General features: G+C 38.9%; 1 protein-coding gene across 1 annotated transcript in view; it reads right to left on the reverse strand.

Moving 5' to 3' along the window:
* Window positions 1-15,370, reverse strand: part of LOC108245997 (raftlin-like) — a 138,978-nt gene that overhangs the window by 42,439 nt on the left and 81,169 nt on the right. The window contains exons 6-7 of the mRNA XM_025009884.2: window positions 7,246-7,267; window positions 6,457-6,690 (exon numbers count right to left, since the gene is read on the reverse strand). Of these exons, the coding sequence (XP_024865652.2) occupies window positions 6,457-6,690; window positions 7,246-7,267 (256 nt within the window). The remainder of the gene's footprint in view (window positions 1-6,456; window positions 6,691-7,245; window positions 7,268-15,370) is intronic.

Genomic DNA, 15,370 nt, shown 5'->3' on the forward strand with positions numbered 1-15,370 from the left:
TTTTGTTATCTCTGTTATGGTTTGGTTTGCTTAGTTTTCTGTAGATCTTTGTTTTTCAGTGTCTTGTTTTAATTTATTAAATATTTTAAAGGTTTACACCTGCTTGCCTGCTACCTTCACAATTAGGACTAAATCATCCACCACCTTTACAGTCAGGTCTTTGAGTTCTAACTGCATCTTAGATTAACTTTATTAACAAACAAAAACACTTTTAGCAACAGGTCTTTCTCTCTAAATAGTTTCCCCTTACATAAATATCGTTTTGTCCCTAAACTAAAACCCAGTGATTGAATTCTTTAAGGTCCTGCCTTGTCTTAAAACTGGGATACGAACCATCATTGTGGGTCTGCAGATAAAAAGTAATTAATGTAAACTCCTTCTTGATGAGCTCCACCCTGCTCCCAGTTAGGCAGTGCATTAAACTTCCCTGCATGAACATTTATGGACCTCAGTACACGTTTTAATAAATCTGTTAAACTGTGTTTTTGTTCCTGAATCTTTAATGCACGAGTTAGGACACATGTGTGAGCAGCTCAGGATCCAAAAAATTCAATCTGACTGTCATATCCGACCTCGTTGCTGCAGGTTTTATCTCTGTTAGGCACAGCTGCAACATCAGACGAGACTTTCACAGTCTGAGCGAATCCTCGCACACACATTCACACGTGCATGCTAACAAAGCCCCTCAATGCCGTCTGATCGAACCTCACCATGGAAACCCATCTTTAAAAGGAGCATGGGTACATGGTGTTTTTGTCTGCGCTCGTCTGTAAGTGTGAATCCCTCTGAACCTTGATGAACAGCTGACTGTCAGAGACCGAAGGAAGACAGCAGCAGGAGGAGAAAGGCTTAATAAAAAGGAACTCAAAGGCTCTGACAAAATCTGAATAATCTTTGCATTGATGCATTAAAAATTAGGGATACATATTTTCATAAATGTTAAATTACCTTGGTGCATTTAGGAGCCTAATTTCGGTAACTTCTTGGTTTATTGTTTCTTTAAAAGCAGTGCTCAAAGTGAGCCGGCATTTCTGAGTTTGTCCTCAGTGTACAGTCACTTTTTATAATGTACCACAACTTGTCCTCTACCTGTAAGTCCTCAGCGTCTTCAGGCATTTCATAAAAACTACATTACCCACAGGACATTGGTTAAAAACAGGAGGTCACGCCTCGCTCTACGCTGCTTCTGATCAGGTCAAATACAGAGCAGCAGGGCAGCGGGTGTCTCGTGACTCATGAGGAAAGGTGCTTGGTTAAAAGTTAAACACAAGGAGCCAATCAGACGCACAACTGGGCGAGTGCCGAGAATTTTCTAATCAGGGTTACTCAGGAACGTACTTTATACTGTCTGCGCACAGAGAAGAAGATCATTACTGTAAATAAACTGTAAATCTCTAATTTAAGTCTGGGCCAAACAAGATGTGGATGTTTAAATGAGAGTGGAGCAACGCCTCCAAATGCTTATATATGTATATATATTTTTACGATGTAGTAAAGGCTTATGTACTTACAGTATACATGTATATACATGTATATACATGTATATACATGTGTACTACATGTAACAATGAACAGTGAAATAAAGCGGCTGCTCCTGTTTATTGTTTAAATCTTCTCTGTGACTCGACTGGTGCCCGAAACCTCCGCTTTTATTGGCTCTTTCTGTTTATAGAAGCAAACAAATAAATATATATATATATGCCGTAGGGGTGATGGGGTGAGACTACTAGACCTTTTATCCCCAATTTAAAGCACTGAATGAAACAACGAAAATATATTCCAATTAATCACACTAATTAATTCATTTATATATCTCACTGTATAAATGTAAGTCACCCATTAGGGTCAGTGAGAAGAAAAAATGTTTAATTTGGGCCCAAAGAATTAAAAAATTAAAGTGTTTTAATGCTTTAAAATATTGTTCTTATATTCAGCATGACTGTGCTAATGTTATAATTTTTCTTTTTAAATTGTAATAAAGGTTTCTGGTCACAAAGTCACAAGCATTAAAACCTAAAACAAAGAAATGCATCCTTTAGTTTTTGTGACTTATTTATCAGATAGGGATGTTTTTTATAAAGCAGCTGAGATTGAGAGGTGGATGGAGGAGGAATTTACAAATTTATGACCTAAAATTAAAAAAAAAAGGTCCAAAAAGGAGACAGAAAACAGACAGATACATTCATGTTTATCTTCACAGCTACGGTCAGTTTCAAATAACCATTTTACCTAACAGGCATGCCTGAAAATCTGCCAAAAAAATAAATAAATATGCAAATTGCTCACAGAAAGGTCACTTGGTTATTTTTCATTAAAATGAAATCAGTGCAGCAGCTAATATGTATATAAAATGTGATATTTACTAAATGACTACCTTATAATCTCTGCAGGGATTTCATTATTAATTGATGAATACAACTGTCAGATTTTAGTATCTAACTGATTTTTATGTGCTATTAAAATGCTTAAAAACTTTATAAATGCTATATCACTGCTGAATACTGGCCATTAGTACTTATCCAACGATAATTTCAGAGTTCCCCGTTAGAAGAAAATTTGTGTTTAGAATTTAAGTTTGAAAAGCTTTGAGGTGAAAGGATAATTATTACCAATCAACTGCTAAATTATTGCCTTTGTTTAACAGAATCATGATGATGAATGGGTCTGTGTGAAGCTGGTCACGGCTGCTGCTGACTCACAGCACAAAAGAGTTCAAACTGAAATAAAATTACTCAAAAGCATCAAATCAGGCAAGTTGGAAAGGGTTTAAAAACGAAGGTGTCTGGGTTGAACGAGAAAAAGTATTTTCTTTCAGGCGTTTTGACTCCAAGACAAGAGAAGCAGACGTTGGGCTTTAATTTTGAGCTCCTGCAGGAAAAAAAAACACTGATTTTCTGCAAACATCTGTGTGAAACATACAGACAAGTCAGGTAGTTAAATGGTTTCAGATTCTAACATTTAATCTTCAGATTCTGATGACTGACAGCCGAGCCGTCTGGACTTTGTTCTTCTGTGGGTTTTTTTTTGTTTTGTTCTTTTCTTTCTGAGGGGAAAAATGAGTCAAACTAAACTAAAAATGTGCATTGATAGTGCCTCAGACTAAAATAATTTATTGGTGTTCAAAAAAACCCCGAAATCAGTTGCATAACAAATGCATATTAACTGCCACATAACATATCAAAATGTCAAATATCCATTTCTGTGTTTGCTAAGGTCAGTTGGCAGTGGCAGCCATCTTGAACTGCCTTAACTAAAGGAAGATGTACATCTAATGATTATTTTGGATTAAAATCTGTTCTCTGGTTCATGACATAATTTGCTAACAGACAAATAAACACCAGGTCGCCTTCCTTTCTTGGTGGAGGCTGATAAAATGCTGTAAATCAGGATGAGGAGCAGGGTTAGTTAAATGCAGAATCAGGTTTGGGCTTCAGACAACAGGTTGTTTGGATCACTGTAGTTTTTCCCCTCTGAAAATAAAAAACCCCTTTAAGTTCCCTCAAGCCATAAAATATCCTCATCTCCGAGACGAGCTTTGATAGAGGAGCTTTCTGTGATTCCCCGGAAGGGAAGGCGAGTTTAATTCTTCTAACTTCATGTAAGTCAGAAATGTATTTGTGGTGATGGGTGGTGATGCTAAAGGTTTGTCAGTGTTTGATAAACTGCAGGCTATCAATGTTTGTGGAAACAAGACCAACAAAACTTCGACTTTAAAGTCGTGACTGCACTTCCTTGAGTTCCTGGTGTCGGAGTTTAGCGTTTTAAGGTGCTAATATTTCTAAACTTCCAATATAGTAAAGATACTGTCTTGTTTGTAAACCAGTAAAGCCAGATAGAAAAGTAAAAAAGATTAGACATCAATAATTTCAAGGCTATTCAGATGACAGAATTTAAGAAAACCCTAAGACCGAGAATGCATATCACCCGCCATGAATCACGCCATCATTTTATGATAAGAAACCGCAGAGTTGTAGCTGTTTTGGTCAAACTATCGAAATAACATTACAATGACATTTATGTCATGAAATATTGTAAAATGTCATGCTCAGAGTATGTGTTGAGGATGACTCTCTGCAACTACCACGTGGAAACTGAGCTTAATATTTGTAAAATTGACCGAGTTATTGTCATTTTTGGGTGGGCTATTGCTAATTAACTCAATGATTATCTTCAGAGAGTTTCATTAAAATCTGTCCAGTGTTTCTTGAAATATTTTGCTAACAGACAAGGCTGTAAATTTCACAGAGTTATATTTGTGTGTTTTTTAAAAGGCCGACCTCGAATGCTGTTAGCTCTAAAAGGTAATCTGTTGTAGTTGTTCATCCACTGATTGCTTTCTGCAGGTTTCATAAACACGTATCCAGTGGTTCATGAGATAACTGCTAAAAGACAACCCAACACACACACAGACACACATGGAGGCAGTTACACGACTGGCCGTGATCTGGATTAGCAACACGTCCCCGTAGTTAAAAACCCAACATAAGCACAGCACAATAAAGCTAAACATTAAAGAAGGAGGTCAGGATTTAAAAGCACAATTACACCCATCAGATGGTCCATCAGAACACGACAAGCTGTTTGCTCTGAGCTGCAAATCAAGACTGTCATCTCGCATCCAACTGCATGTGTGCCAGTCCGTGTCCTTTCGAGTGCTGCTCTGCTGTCAAACACGTCCTTGATGTTTATGAGTCTGAGACGGTCCCCTGCATCATGTCGAGTGCCTCATCATCAATTCAGAAACTCCTCTCGAATTTGCTGCTAAATATGGAGACGGTAAAAATGGATGCCGATTCGAAAGCCCCGAGCTGCTCGGCTGCTTGATGTAATTAGCTGCGAACAACAAATAGGCTGCCACTTTGATGTCACGCTGCCAGCTGCTGTCAAGAGACCAAAAACTTCCAAAAATACGGCTTTCACCTCTAAAACTGGTCACTTTATTTAAAGGCGATATGTTGTAGGTGTATTCTGTGAGTCAGAAGTGTTAAACTGGAGCCCTTCCATCCTAATCAACAACTTTCCTGATCAAGAGATGAATATTTTAGCAGTGTGTGAAAGATGCAAATTATGTTGGAGGGCTAAAAAAAATGTAATCATAATACACTTCATTACTTAATTCTCAGGACATAAAATATGCAGGGAGGCACTAATTCGTTATCAGGTTAATTATCTTTGTTTCAGAGCTGCTGGGGTGTTCACTTTTCCACATGAATGAATTATGACTCCTATTTACTCAGGCTGACTTATTTCTGCACAGCACCACTGGGGTCTGATGGAAGAGGAAAACCCAAACAAGAAACAGCATAAACGAAGATACCAAACAGATATGATCCACGACTTTCTAAAGAAGCAACAACTCACCAATGAAACCTCACATTGAGAGTAAAAACAGCTCATTTGTTTTAAGTGACATTGTTTTAGGATCCTAACATGTTAGTTAAAGGTACTAACTGTGAAAAAAATCCTAAAATAAGAAACAAAATTTATACAATGTTTCTCTCATGCTGATTTGTTTACCTACAGAAACAGCTGAAGTGACTGAAAATGGGTCAACAATGGCGAGGTCCATGGGAAAGCCATTTGGGACGAAGAAGTCTGACAGTTTTGATGCGCTGATCCACGTAGATGCTCAGATTTGTTGAGTAAAGTATGCACATAAAAGAGCTTTGTTTACTTTGAATGTGGACCTGCATTTCAGAACTGTGTATCACTATATCTGGAAAACGATTGGAGTAAACCCTTCCTATCTGAAATGGTCCAGGATAACCTTTTTTAATGTTTGACATCATTCAAAATAAACAAAATTATAGTTTAAGACAAGCAGAGAAAAATCCTGACATATCAGGTAAAAACGAGTTTCTCAAAACCCTTTTCCATTATTCTCTGTGACATCATGTTCTGTTTATGTGCATTTTAGGAGCCTTCTTTAAAGCATGTGCATCTTATTGGGACAATTCTGGTAACTTCATTTTTCTTGTGCAGCAGATCAGAAAAGATCCTTCAGTGAGGTTTAAAATTTAAACCAGATTTGAATAAATTATTTGTCTCGACTACACCTGTTTCTGTCAAAGGAAAAGTGCTGTCAGAGTGATTTATATGTAAAATATTTATTTGAATGTGACATTTCTGATTGTTTTCTGCAGGAAAATGAATGTCAACTAATGCATAATTAATCAAACATGGGGCACGGTGCATCACACCTGCCACTGACTTTTAATTGAACAGAGACTGACGTGAGTTTGGAATCTGCTTTGACATTTTTACAGGTGAAACAGTGAAAAGAAAAAGGGCATCTTGGTGCAAAAACAGTATCTAACAGTAACAGTGAGAGCTCTAGCTGCAGAGCCAATCAAAGGTGACGACTCCCATGAATGACAGGGAGGCAACTGTGTTACTTTTGTATCTGTGTCTGTATCTTTTTCTGATTTGAAGGTAAAGTAAATTTAGCTCAGGTACCGTTCACGTTGCCCAGGTGGAAGTATCCGTCGACCAGCGAGGCTCCGTTTTTGAAGTGCTGGGTCATGTGATCCAACCAGTTTGCCTCCACTCCTCTGACACCCTCATCATAGTTCTGGACCCGCAGAGGCACCTTGACAGTGTAGTACTTCACCTGACCTTCTCGGACCGGTGGGTGGTTGTACAAAGCCAGTAGATCCGCACCTGTGGAACCAAGACGGAGAACAAAGCCCGCTCATTAACTCAATACAAGTTGGAGATTCTGCAGAAGTCTCACACTTATCTGTAAACCAACTTGGCTACAGCCAAAAGCGTAATTTGGCTCCCTCAGAGAGAAGACTTTCAGCTCAAAAGTTATCTGAAACGACTCGGTAAACGGTTGGCTCGTGGACAACGGAGTTCTGGTCCAAGAACGTGAAATCAATCTGATCCTGTTGTAATGCAAATAAGACCATCCAACCTTCAGTGAAAAAGTAATTTCTCTTCAATCTTTAACTCCTCTTATTTCCACAGAATTTGCAACACTAACATGATTGTAATCCACTGGGAGTTGTTTCTTACAAGATAAAAACCAGAGGATCGCAGCCAAAATATGAACCAACATCTCGGCCAAGAAAAGTTGGCCTCAGTGTTCATGATCATCAGCCAACAGCAGCAAATAACAGTTTGTGTGCTTTGATGATTTTCAGTTGGTTTTAGTTTCTCACTGAGAAATTTTGAGTTTGTAACATTGGATAAAATCAAATGAGTTGCTCAGAAAACCATCTCTGCGTTTAAAAACACCGTTACCTGCATAAAACATATCAGGGAACTGATTACAGGAAAACAGGACCATTGACATTATCATAATATATCATAATAATGACACAAAAAACAGAAACAAAAATTATAAACCTACAATAAATTTGACTCATTTGCAAAAGCCCCAAATTTCCCATTATTGAAAATATTTGTTAGTGTTGTTCTCTTGAGATCCCATTATGATCATTTCTTTATGTCAATAAAATAAAGCTCTTTTTGTAATGAGGCTTTTATTTTGTTATCCACATGAAAAAAATGACTTTCACAAACATTTCATCCTCTGAGACACACAACAAAAGCAAATTTACAACAAAAAACATCTTAGCAACTTGAAAAAGTACAATCCTTGAACTTTTCCACATTTTGGCACGTATTTTAATGAGATTATAATTGTTGTAAAACCTGTAGACACTTTTCTGCATTGATAGAGCCTTTCTAGATGTGTAAGAGTTTTTAATGCACCCCCATACCATCAGAGAGGCAAGCTGGATGGTTTGGACCCGTCTGACGTCAGAACAGTTCTCCTCTTTGGTCCAGAGGAGACACATCTGCTCACATCTGGCTTCTCCTTTGCCTGATAGAGCTTTAAGCAGCATCTAAGCCCATGCACTTCAAATCTTTTCATCATATTATGAACTGTAGGTGATGGATGTTCAAGGTTTTCACAATTTTCCATAAAGTAACATTATTCTGAAATTGTTCCACTGTTTTTAGATGCAGTGGCGAACCCCTGCCCATCTTTACTTCTTACCCAGTCCTCTTACTGAGCTGTTACCAGTAACAATCCTCCTTCAGCTGTTTTTTCTTTGTACCATTTACTTCTACAGCCTTCGGATTTTTCCAAATTGTGGTTGTAGTTACATAACTTTTACAATGTCTGTGAAGATTTTCAGAACAGTAAGTGATTTTTGTATTTTTGCATCATTTGATTTTGTGTGTTGTATTGTTTTTTTTTTTCTCAATTCAACCTCTGGTGCGTTATAAGTTTATGCAGGTAGAATAAATTTGTATGCAAAACAGGATAATAAAAAACCTCCACCTAGCAGGTGTAAAATAAAGGAAAAATGGAAACGTAATACAAGATGAGATTTATGACGCCCCAAGCTGGACTCACAAATATGCTGGAAATCTTTTCCAAGGATTTCGCCTCTTCAGAACCAGACGTGAATTGAATCAAAAGCAATTTGATTGTATTCATGCTACAAGTCGTCCTTTTCCTTTAATGCCTTTCAAAGGGCTGTAACTCTGCTGATGCAGGACTTAAATGGGACTGTTTCATTGTAACCGGAGTAATTCATAGTTAACCTTGAATAATGCATTATAAGCTCTGCAGACTAGCTGTTGTTTGTCAAGAAGAAATATGCATAATGCAGCGGGCCTCTGGAGAGAGAACCAGGCTTGGAAATGTGTCTACAGTACGTATGTCACCGCTCCTCACAGGTATCATCCCAAATCAGTGGAAGAAGTTTTATTTGTTGTGACGCAGGAGAAATATTTGCCCTGCTTAGTTTTGAGAAACAGAATGTGAGATGTGAGCAGGGTTTGGATCTGTGAGGAAACAATTCTAATCATCCCTGGTAACATTTCCCCTTTTTCTTCCAATGCAAATGTCAAACTGTCATTCCCCAAGTAAAGCAGATGGATGAGCAGAATGTGCAGCGCCGCCACCCACCAACACACCAACAGTCGCACACACACGTCGGTGGCGTTGGTCGTGTTGTTGGTGGGGAACCGTTGCTCAGCCAGTTTGGGTCTTCTTTCCGTCAAGCAGCCACGCCGGGAAAAATGAATCATTTATAACCATTTCCTGTTTGGCTCTGCTGACTGATGTGACAGCTGGCAACCAAATTCCTTAAATCTTGTGATTTGTCCTTCTTGAGAAAAAATCAGATCAGCAGCAACAGAGGAAAAACTCGCAGGCCCTCCCCTCATCTCCGTCTATGTTACTTGTGTTACAACCGGGACAATATGGCAGACAAATCTTGGACATCACGAGCGACTTCCCATTCGAGACGCGTCGTCGATGTGAATGAAGGCGCTGCTGCATCGTGTTTACAGGTTTACAGCTTGTCTGCACAGGCCGGAGCTGATATTTAACTGTGAAAACTCTGCATCTCACTGAACTTCAGGCAGATTCAAAATTCACGAAGAAGAAGGTGAAAAAATTAGAAAATTCTGGAAAAAAAAAAACCTCTCAAGGATGTCAATGCAGCTACTGTCTTTACTTACATCTATTAACACTTTTCTTTAAATCCCAACAGGAATTTTGGATTTGCTTTTGTAATAAAAGTGAAAAAAAAAAGTTTGTTTGCAGAAATTTTGTAATGTTTAGAGCGTTTAAAAGCTACTTTGTCAAAGTAAGTTGAACAATATGTGGAAAAATCTCCATAAAACATAAAACTTAAATTGTGATTTGTTTAAAAACCATTAGAGATATCAAGATGCCAGTTCAGACATGTAAAGTCCAGCTTTCTGTGACCCACTTAAACTTCAAATGATGTTTCTAATGTGAAGTATGTCTGAGCGGAAGAGCTCCAAAGACGGCTGGGTTTTACCATCTGTTTCCTATTGTTTACATGGAAATTTTTTGCAGTTTTGCAGATTTCCTTTAAGCTGTACAACGTACTGCTGCTAAAACTCATAGCCCACTACTTCCAAAAGAGCTGCCTAATTTCATGTTTTGTTTTGTCCTAAAGCTGCAGAAGGAGTAGCAAATCGAAAATTGTGACAGAAATAAAAGATTAATAGTAATAACGGTGCTTTTGCACTGGCACCCTTAATTACAAACTGGTATAAAAACGCTTTTGGTCACAGCTCTAAATTTCTGTAATCACAGTGTAATAAGATCAGAAACATTAAAAGCACATTCAGTACACATTACTACATTTTTTCCCGATGGTTCGCAGTGCCACCTAAATAATAAAATTACCGTCATTGAAAACCATAATCTGTCTCACAATATTAGCTGCTTTCTGTATAATATCTGAAGAGTTTGCATGCATTCTTTTTTCATTAAGGTGTAATTACGCTACAGCAAGGCAACTGTATTTCAGGCAGAGGGAGAGGTAGCCTATTTTCTGGGTATGTGAAAGTCTTTTTCAGAGGAAATATACAGAAACCACAGGAGGCGGATTGAGTGCCTTGCCGAAGGGCAATTTCAGCAGGACAGCGTGGGAGGAAAAATACTGAAAAATAAGATAAGAAAACTGCTCTCTGATGTCCATCATACTGGACTGTGAGATAATAACAGGTCAAACTGAAGCTGGGCTTTTATGTGAAACTCTGCAGCATTTTGGACATAAATCTCATAGAAATCTGTGCAGACAGACAACATGCAGCTGAAATGCACCGCAGAGCATCAAGAGCCAATAAGTTAATGTTCAACATGCAGTTTTTTTCATCTAAAAACTGGGGTGTGATTGTAATTCTGCAAGCATCACAATGATAACAATGCATGCAACATAACAGATACAAAAGCAGCTGATCTTTGCACACCCAAATCATACTTAAAACTTTTTGTTTGTGTGCTGCATGTTTCAGGATCAGATACATGTACAGACGCAGGTAAATCTGTGTCCTTTTGTTAAATAAAGAAAAGCCCACACTGGTCACTAATATAACAAAACAGACTAAATCACATGTGTCTTTAATCTTGTAAATCTGTCTATTAAAAGGGTAAAAAGTAGTCACAGGGCTGTTTGGTGTCATAGTGTGTACTACACTGAACCTGGACCACAGAAAGCTGAGGACAGGTTGTCTCAGGAGCTTAGAAAGAAACTGATTGAGCAGCAGGTTGAAGGTAAAAGCTGTAAGACCGTCTCCAAGCAGCTGGATGTTCCTCTGACTACAGCTGCTCAGATTATTCAGAAGGTCCACAGGACTGGAGACAACCTCAAAACTGATAAACTGAAGAGGCAGATAGTAAAAACGGTAACCAAAGAGATCAGAATAACTTCCTAGGAGATTAGAGCTGAAATCCAAGGTCAAAGGTCATCAGTGTCAGATCGGAGGAGGCTCGGTTCTGTTCTGGGTCTGACTCAGGGGGTCCTGGATCTGTTCACGGTCCAATGAAACCTCAAGACTATCAAGGCTTTCTGGAGCCAAATATGCTGCTCAGTATCAGAAAACTTGTTTTCAGTTTGGTCATGGATCCTCCAACATGATAATGAGCCAAAACACCAAGAATGGGTCAGAACCAAACATTGGACCTTTCTGAAGGCCTTCTGAGCCCTGATCTAAATCCTGCTGAACATCTGTGGAAGGAGCTGCAACATCTGGAGAAGGAACCTTTTAAACCTGCGAGCTGGAGCAGATCGTTCATGAGGAGTGGACCAGAACACCTGTGGACACCTGAGGACACCTGTGGACACCTGAGGACACGTGGACACCTGTGGACACCTGTGGACAGGTGCAGAAGTCTCAGAGTTGCAGAAATCATCTGACTGCCTCGAAACATTGAGCAGCAAAATATGAAGTCAAATATACCATCCTTTTTATCGAGGCTCGTTTCATTAGTTTGTTTTTTTTAAAACATTCTGTTGAACCAAATTTCAAAAGCAATGACAGATTTTTATTAGTTGATATTTTTTTCTTTTTATTATTATTGTCAGTTTCATGTATTTCAATGAGGACTTTCTTTAGCAAAAGCGAACAAATGAATTTCTCTGTGTTTGTATTTTGCTTTTGAAGGATTGATTTGCCAACCACTGTTTTGCAGTTTTAGAAAAGAAAATCGTAGAATTACAGAAGCGGGCTGTGCAACAAAAATCTCTTTTCCTGGAATAAAACCAATTGCATGTTTTCTTTTTCTATGACAAGCTTGTAATTTTCCTTCTGCGAACTGCAGAGAAGCAGATATTTTACTCTGAGGAAAAACATGAGGTTAACTCATCTTTGATCTTTGCGAGACTACATTAATACCCAGCATAAATCTCTAAAATGAACCACTTGCCAAGTTTGCACCAGAGCCAACAGGACCTTTTATGCTACGGTGGCCTGTAAGTAACACTATAACACTTTATAAAAGCATCACTGCAGCATCATTGGACTCTGGCTTTATGCCAAGAACAGGAAGGAAAAAAGTGTTACCTCATGGTGAAAGGACTGGATCTGTTTCACGATTTTAACAGCATTTCAGATAAATATTTGGACAGTTTTTTCTGTTTTATGACAAGAAAATTTTACTTATTGCTCCAGTCAGTCTGTATTTAAATCAATAATAAGAATAATCTGTGATCTGATGATCCTGAAGGAGAAATGCAGAAAGATCAAATCTGCTGAACCCAACTGCATGACTTTCATGACATTACTAAGCCTTTAATAATAAAGTTGTGAAGGAAATTTGAGTCTATGAATGTTCCTTTAAAAGCTTAATTTTCTGAATGAACGGGTCAGCTGAAACATCTGAGAAGCTGGACTCTGATCACATCAGAGCAGAAATAAAACATGGATTCATTCTGAATATTTATTAGCAATATATCCAGATGATAAAGGTCGTTTATTATCCGCTGAAAGGTAGAAGCAGATGATCCTGTTTTTGTCCATGCACTGCCAGTTAGCAAAATATCTCACAAACCATCAAATAGATTTTAATGAAACTTTCAGTAAATTAATACTGGATGCACATGTACTTCTAAACTTAAGATGGCTGCCACAGCCAACTGACATTGTAGCTGAGAATTATTCACAATACACACTCTAAGCTTTACAAACACCCTAAAACTTCTGCATTAACTGTTGGAATCAGCTCTGACTTTAGGACAGATTTTAACGAACCTTTCAGAAAGTAATTAATAAATGAACATCCACAACTGATTCCCTTTTGGACACCAAAACTCTCCCACCACTGCGATTTAAAACATGTCCACTCTGTGTTAAAATGTCTTTATGAACTACTTCTAATTTGAATATTTGTTTCTTCTAAACAGAGAAATATCACTTTTTTTGGTGCTCAGAAGTCATTTGAAAAACAGGTTTGACTTAACAAACACACAATTCAGACATACAATGTTTTTAGATAATAAAAAAGTAGCAAAGCAACAGTGTTTTTACAGCAGCCATCATCTCTCTAAGTGCTTTGACAAACCGTGACCCATTTCGTCTGAAGAAAACAACCCAAGGAACATTTAATTTAGAATCTGGTTCTGTTTGTGCACCTTTGTTCTATCTGAAAACGGTTTTCAGGAGACAAGAGTTGTTTTCCTCAAACCATTCAAGTATTCATGTCTCCAGACTTAAAGAGTCTCAATAAAGCTTCAGTCTCAGGGACGGTGTTTCTTTTTCAGCACTAATCCACAGATTTCTGCCAGCCTCCCTGGCAGCACTCGCGCAGCGTTCACCTCGAGATCTGAGGATTACCGAGGACAAGCCGGCAGCAGCAGAGACTCTCGGGCCTCCTTGGCAGGCTGGGCATTAGTGGAGAGGGACATGGGAGTTTGGCAGGCTCCTGTACCACCCTGGCTGGCTGCGACGCCGGAGCTGCTGGCATTGTCACAGAGATTCAGGGGGGATGAAGGTGGGGAAAGAGAGCTGTGAAGCCGAGGGAGGTAGAGGACGAGTCAGTGGGGGATTATCTCGCTGCAAAAGGCCCAGATGGACCACTGGGCGGTGGTGTACCCGGATGCCAAGTTTGTGTTACTGCACACGCATGCAGATAAAAACCTAAGTGTGCACACGAAAGAGCACTTTTGTTATGCAACGCCTCCTAATAGGTGTTTTAAACCTAATCACCTACATGCATATCTGCAGTAAACACATACCCCCCACTGGGACTTGCACATTGCACCGACACATATCACAAATAGGTTCTGTGAGAGGATGGGAGTGCGTAGGAGGGGGTGATAGTGGTGGGCGTCTCCATCTGTTAATCTGAAATGCTCAAATAAAGCTGAAACTATAAATGGTCTTATTTCAACACATTTATCCCGAATAACTCAAAGCTGCATATAGTTCGCTCTCTGCGGAGACAAATCTGGCCTTAAAACGAGCAGCTTCTGGGAACAGACTCCCTGCTTCATCAGCTAAGTGCGAGCGCGGATTCGTATGCTCTGCAGCTTCGGTATAAGACGACTCTTTGTGTAACAGATAGAGAGGATTATATCCCAGGGCGACACGTTGTTGTGTAACATTCAGGCAGTCGCAGGAAGTGACACCTCTGCAGACGTCAAGTGTTTCAGGAGGAATCTGTGATGCTGTTCTGTAAAACAGACACAAAGGTGAGGATGCAGGCGGAACCAAAACACAAAGTTACAAAGACGTGGTGATGGATATCATCGGAGGATTAGAAGCTGCCACTTTAAATCTGTGTGAATAAGAAGTGACAGTTTACAGTCAGCCCACTTGATTATGGGCTGTAATCCAGACCAGCTAACAGGTTCTAACGCACAAAGTTCAGAAAGTAAATATTAGTATCTCAGTATTTTGTGATGAGTTAATGTCTCATCAAGGTCATCCAGCTGCTTCACATTAGCATCAGCTAACTGTGTTGGTGCAGCAGAAACAGTCCTTCATCTCTCATTAGAAAAGACTTTTCAAGGTGTCCTCAATACTCCAAATTTTTAACTCTGAAGTTTTTATCTCTTAGTAAATAAAGATGTTTGTAAAGCTGTATTCATGTAAAAAAAATAAACCCACCAGATTCTGGACTTTGACTGCAGTTCACAGCAAGAGATGCTCTGCATTTTGAAAGCGCCAAAGCAAGAAAATGTCGAGACAAGAACAAAAAGACATATAAAAGAAATATTCTGTTGTGCTTTGACTCCAGCAGGCCAGGAGTGGCAGAGGAGGATCCTTTTAAACTGGTTTTGTGCTGATATCAAAACCACATGAATCTAGACATATCCATAATTCACTGAGGCCAAAAAAAGAAAAGAGTTTGAGTTTGTCTCGATTAACTTCCACATACATACTTTGGCTCCGTCTGGGATCTGTAGCAGATGTTATTTGTGAGGTGGCTGAGAAAAAAATTCAGCTCTAAGTCGAAGAGTTGATGCTCCTCTGTCTGGAAAACATATCTATCTATCTATCTATCTATCTATCTATCTATCTATCTATCTATCTATCTATCTATCTATCTATCTATCTATCTATCTATCTATCTATCTATCTATCTATC

The sequence above is a fragment of the Kryptolebias marmoratus genome, linkage group LG16, assembly GCF_001649575.2.
Source record: "Kryptolebias marmoratus isolate JLee-2015 linkage group LG16, ASM164957v2, whole genome shotgun sequence".
Classification (NCBI taxonomy): domain Eukaryota; kingdom Metazoa; phylum Chordata; class Actinopteri; order Cyprinodontiformes; family Rivulidae; genus Kryptolebias; species Kryptolebias marmoratus.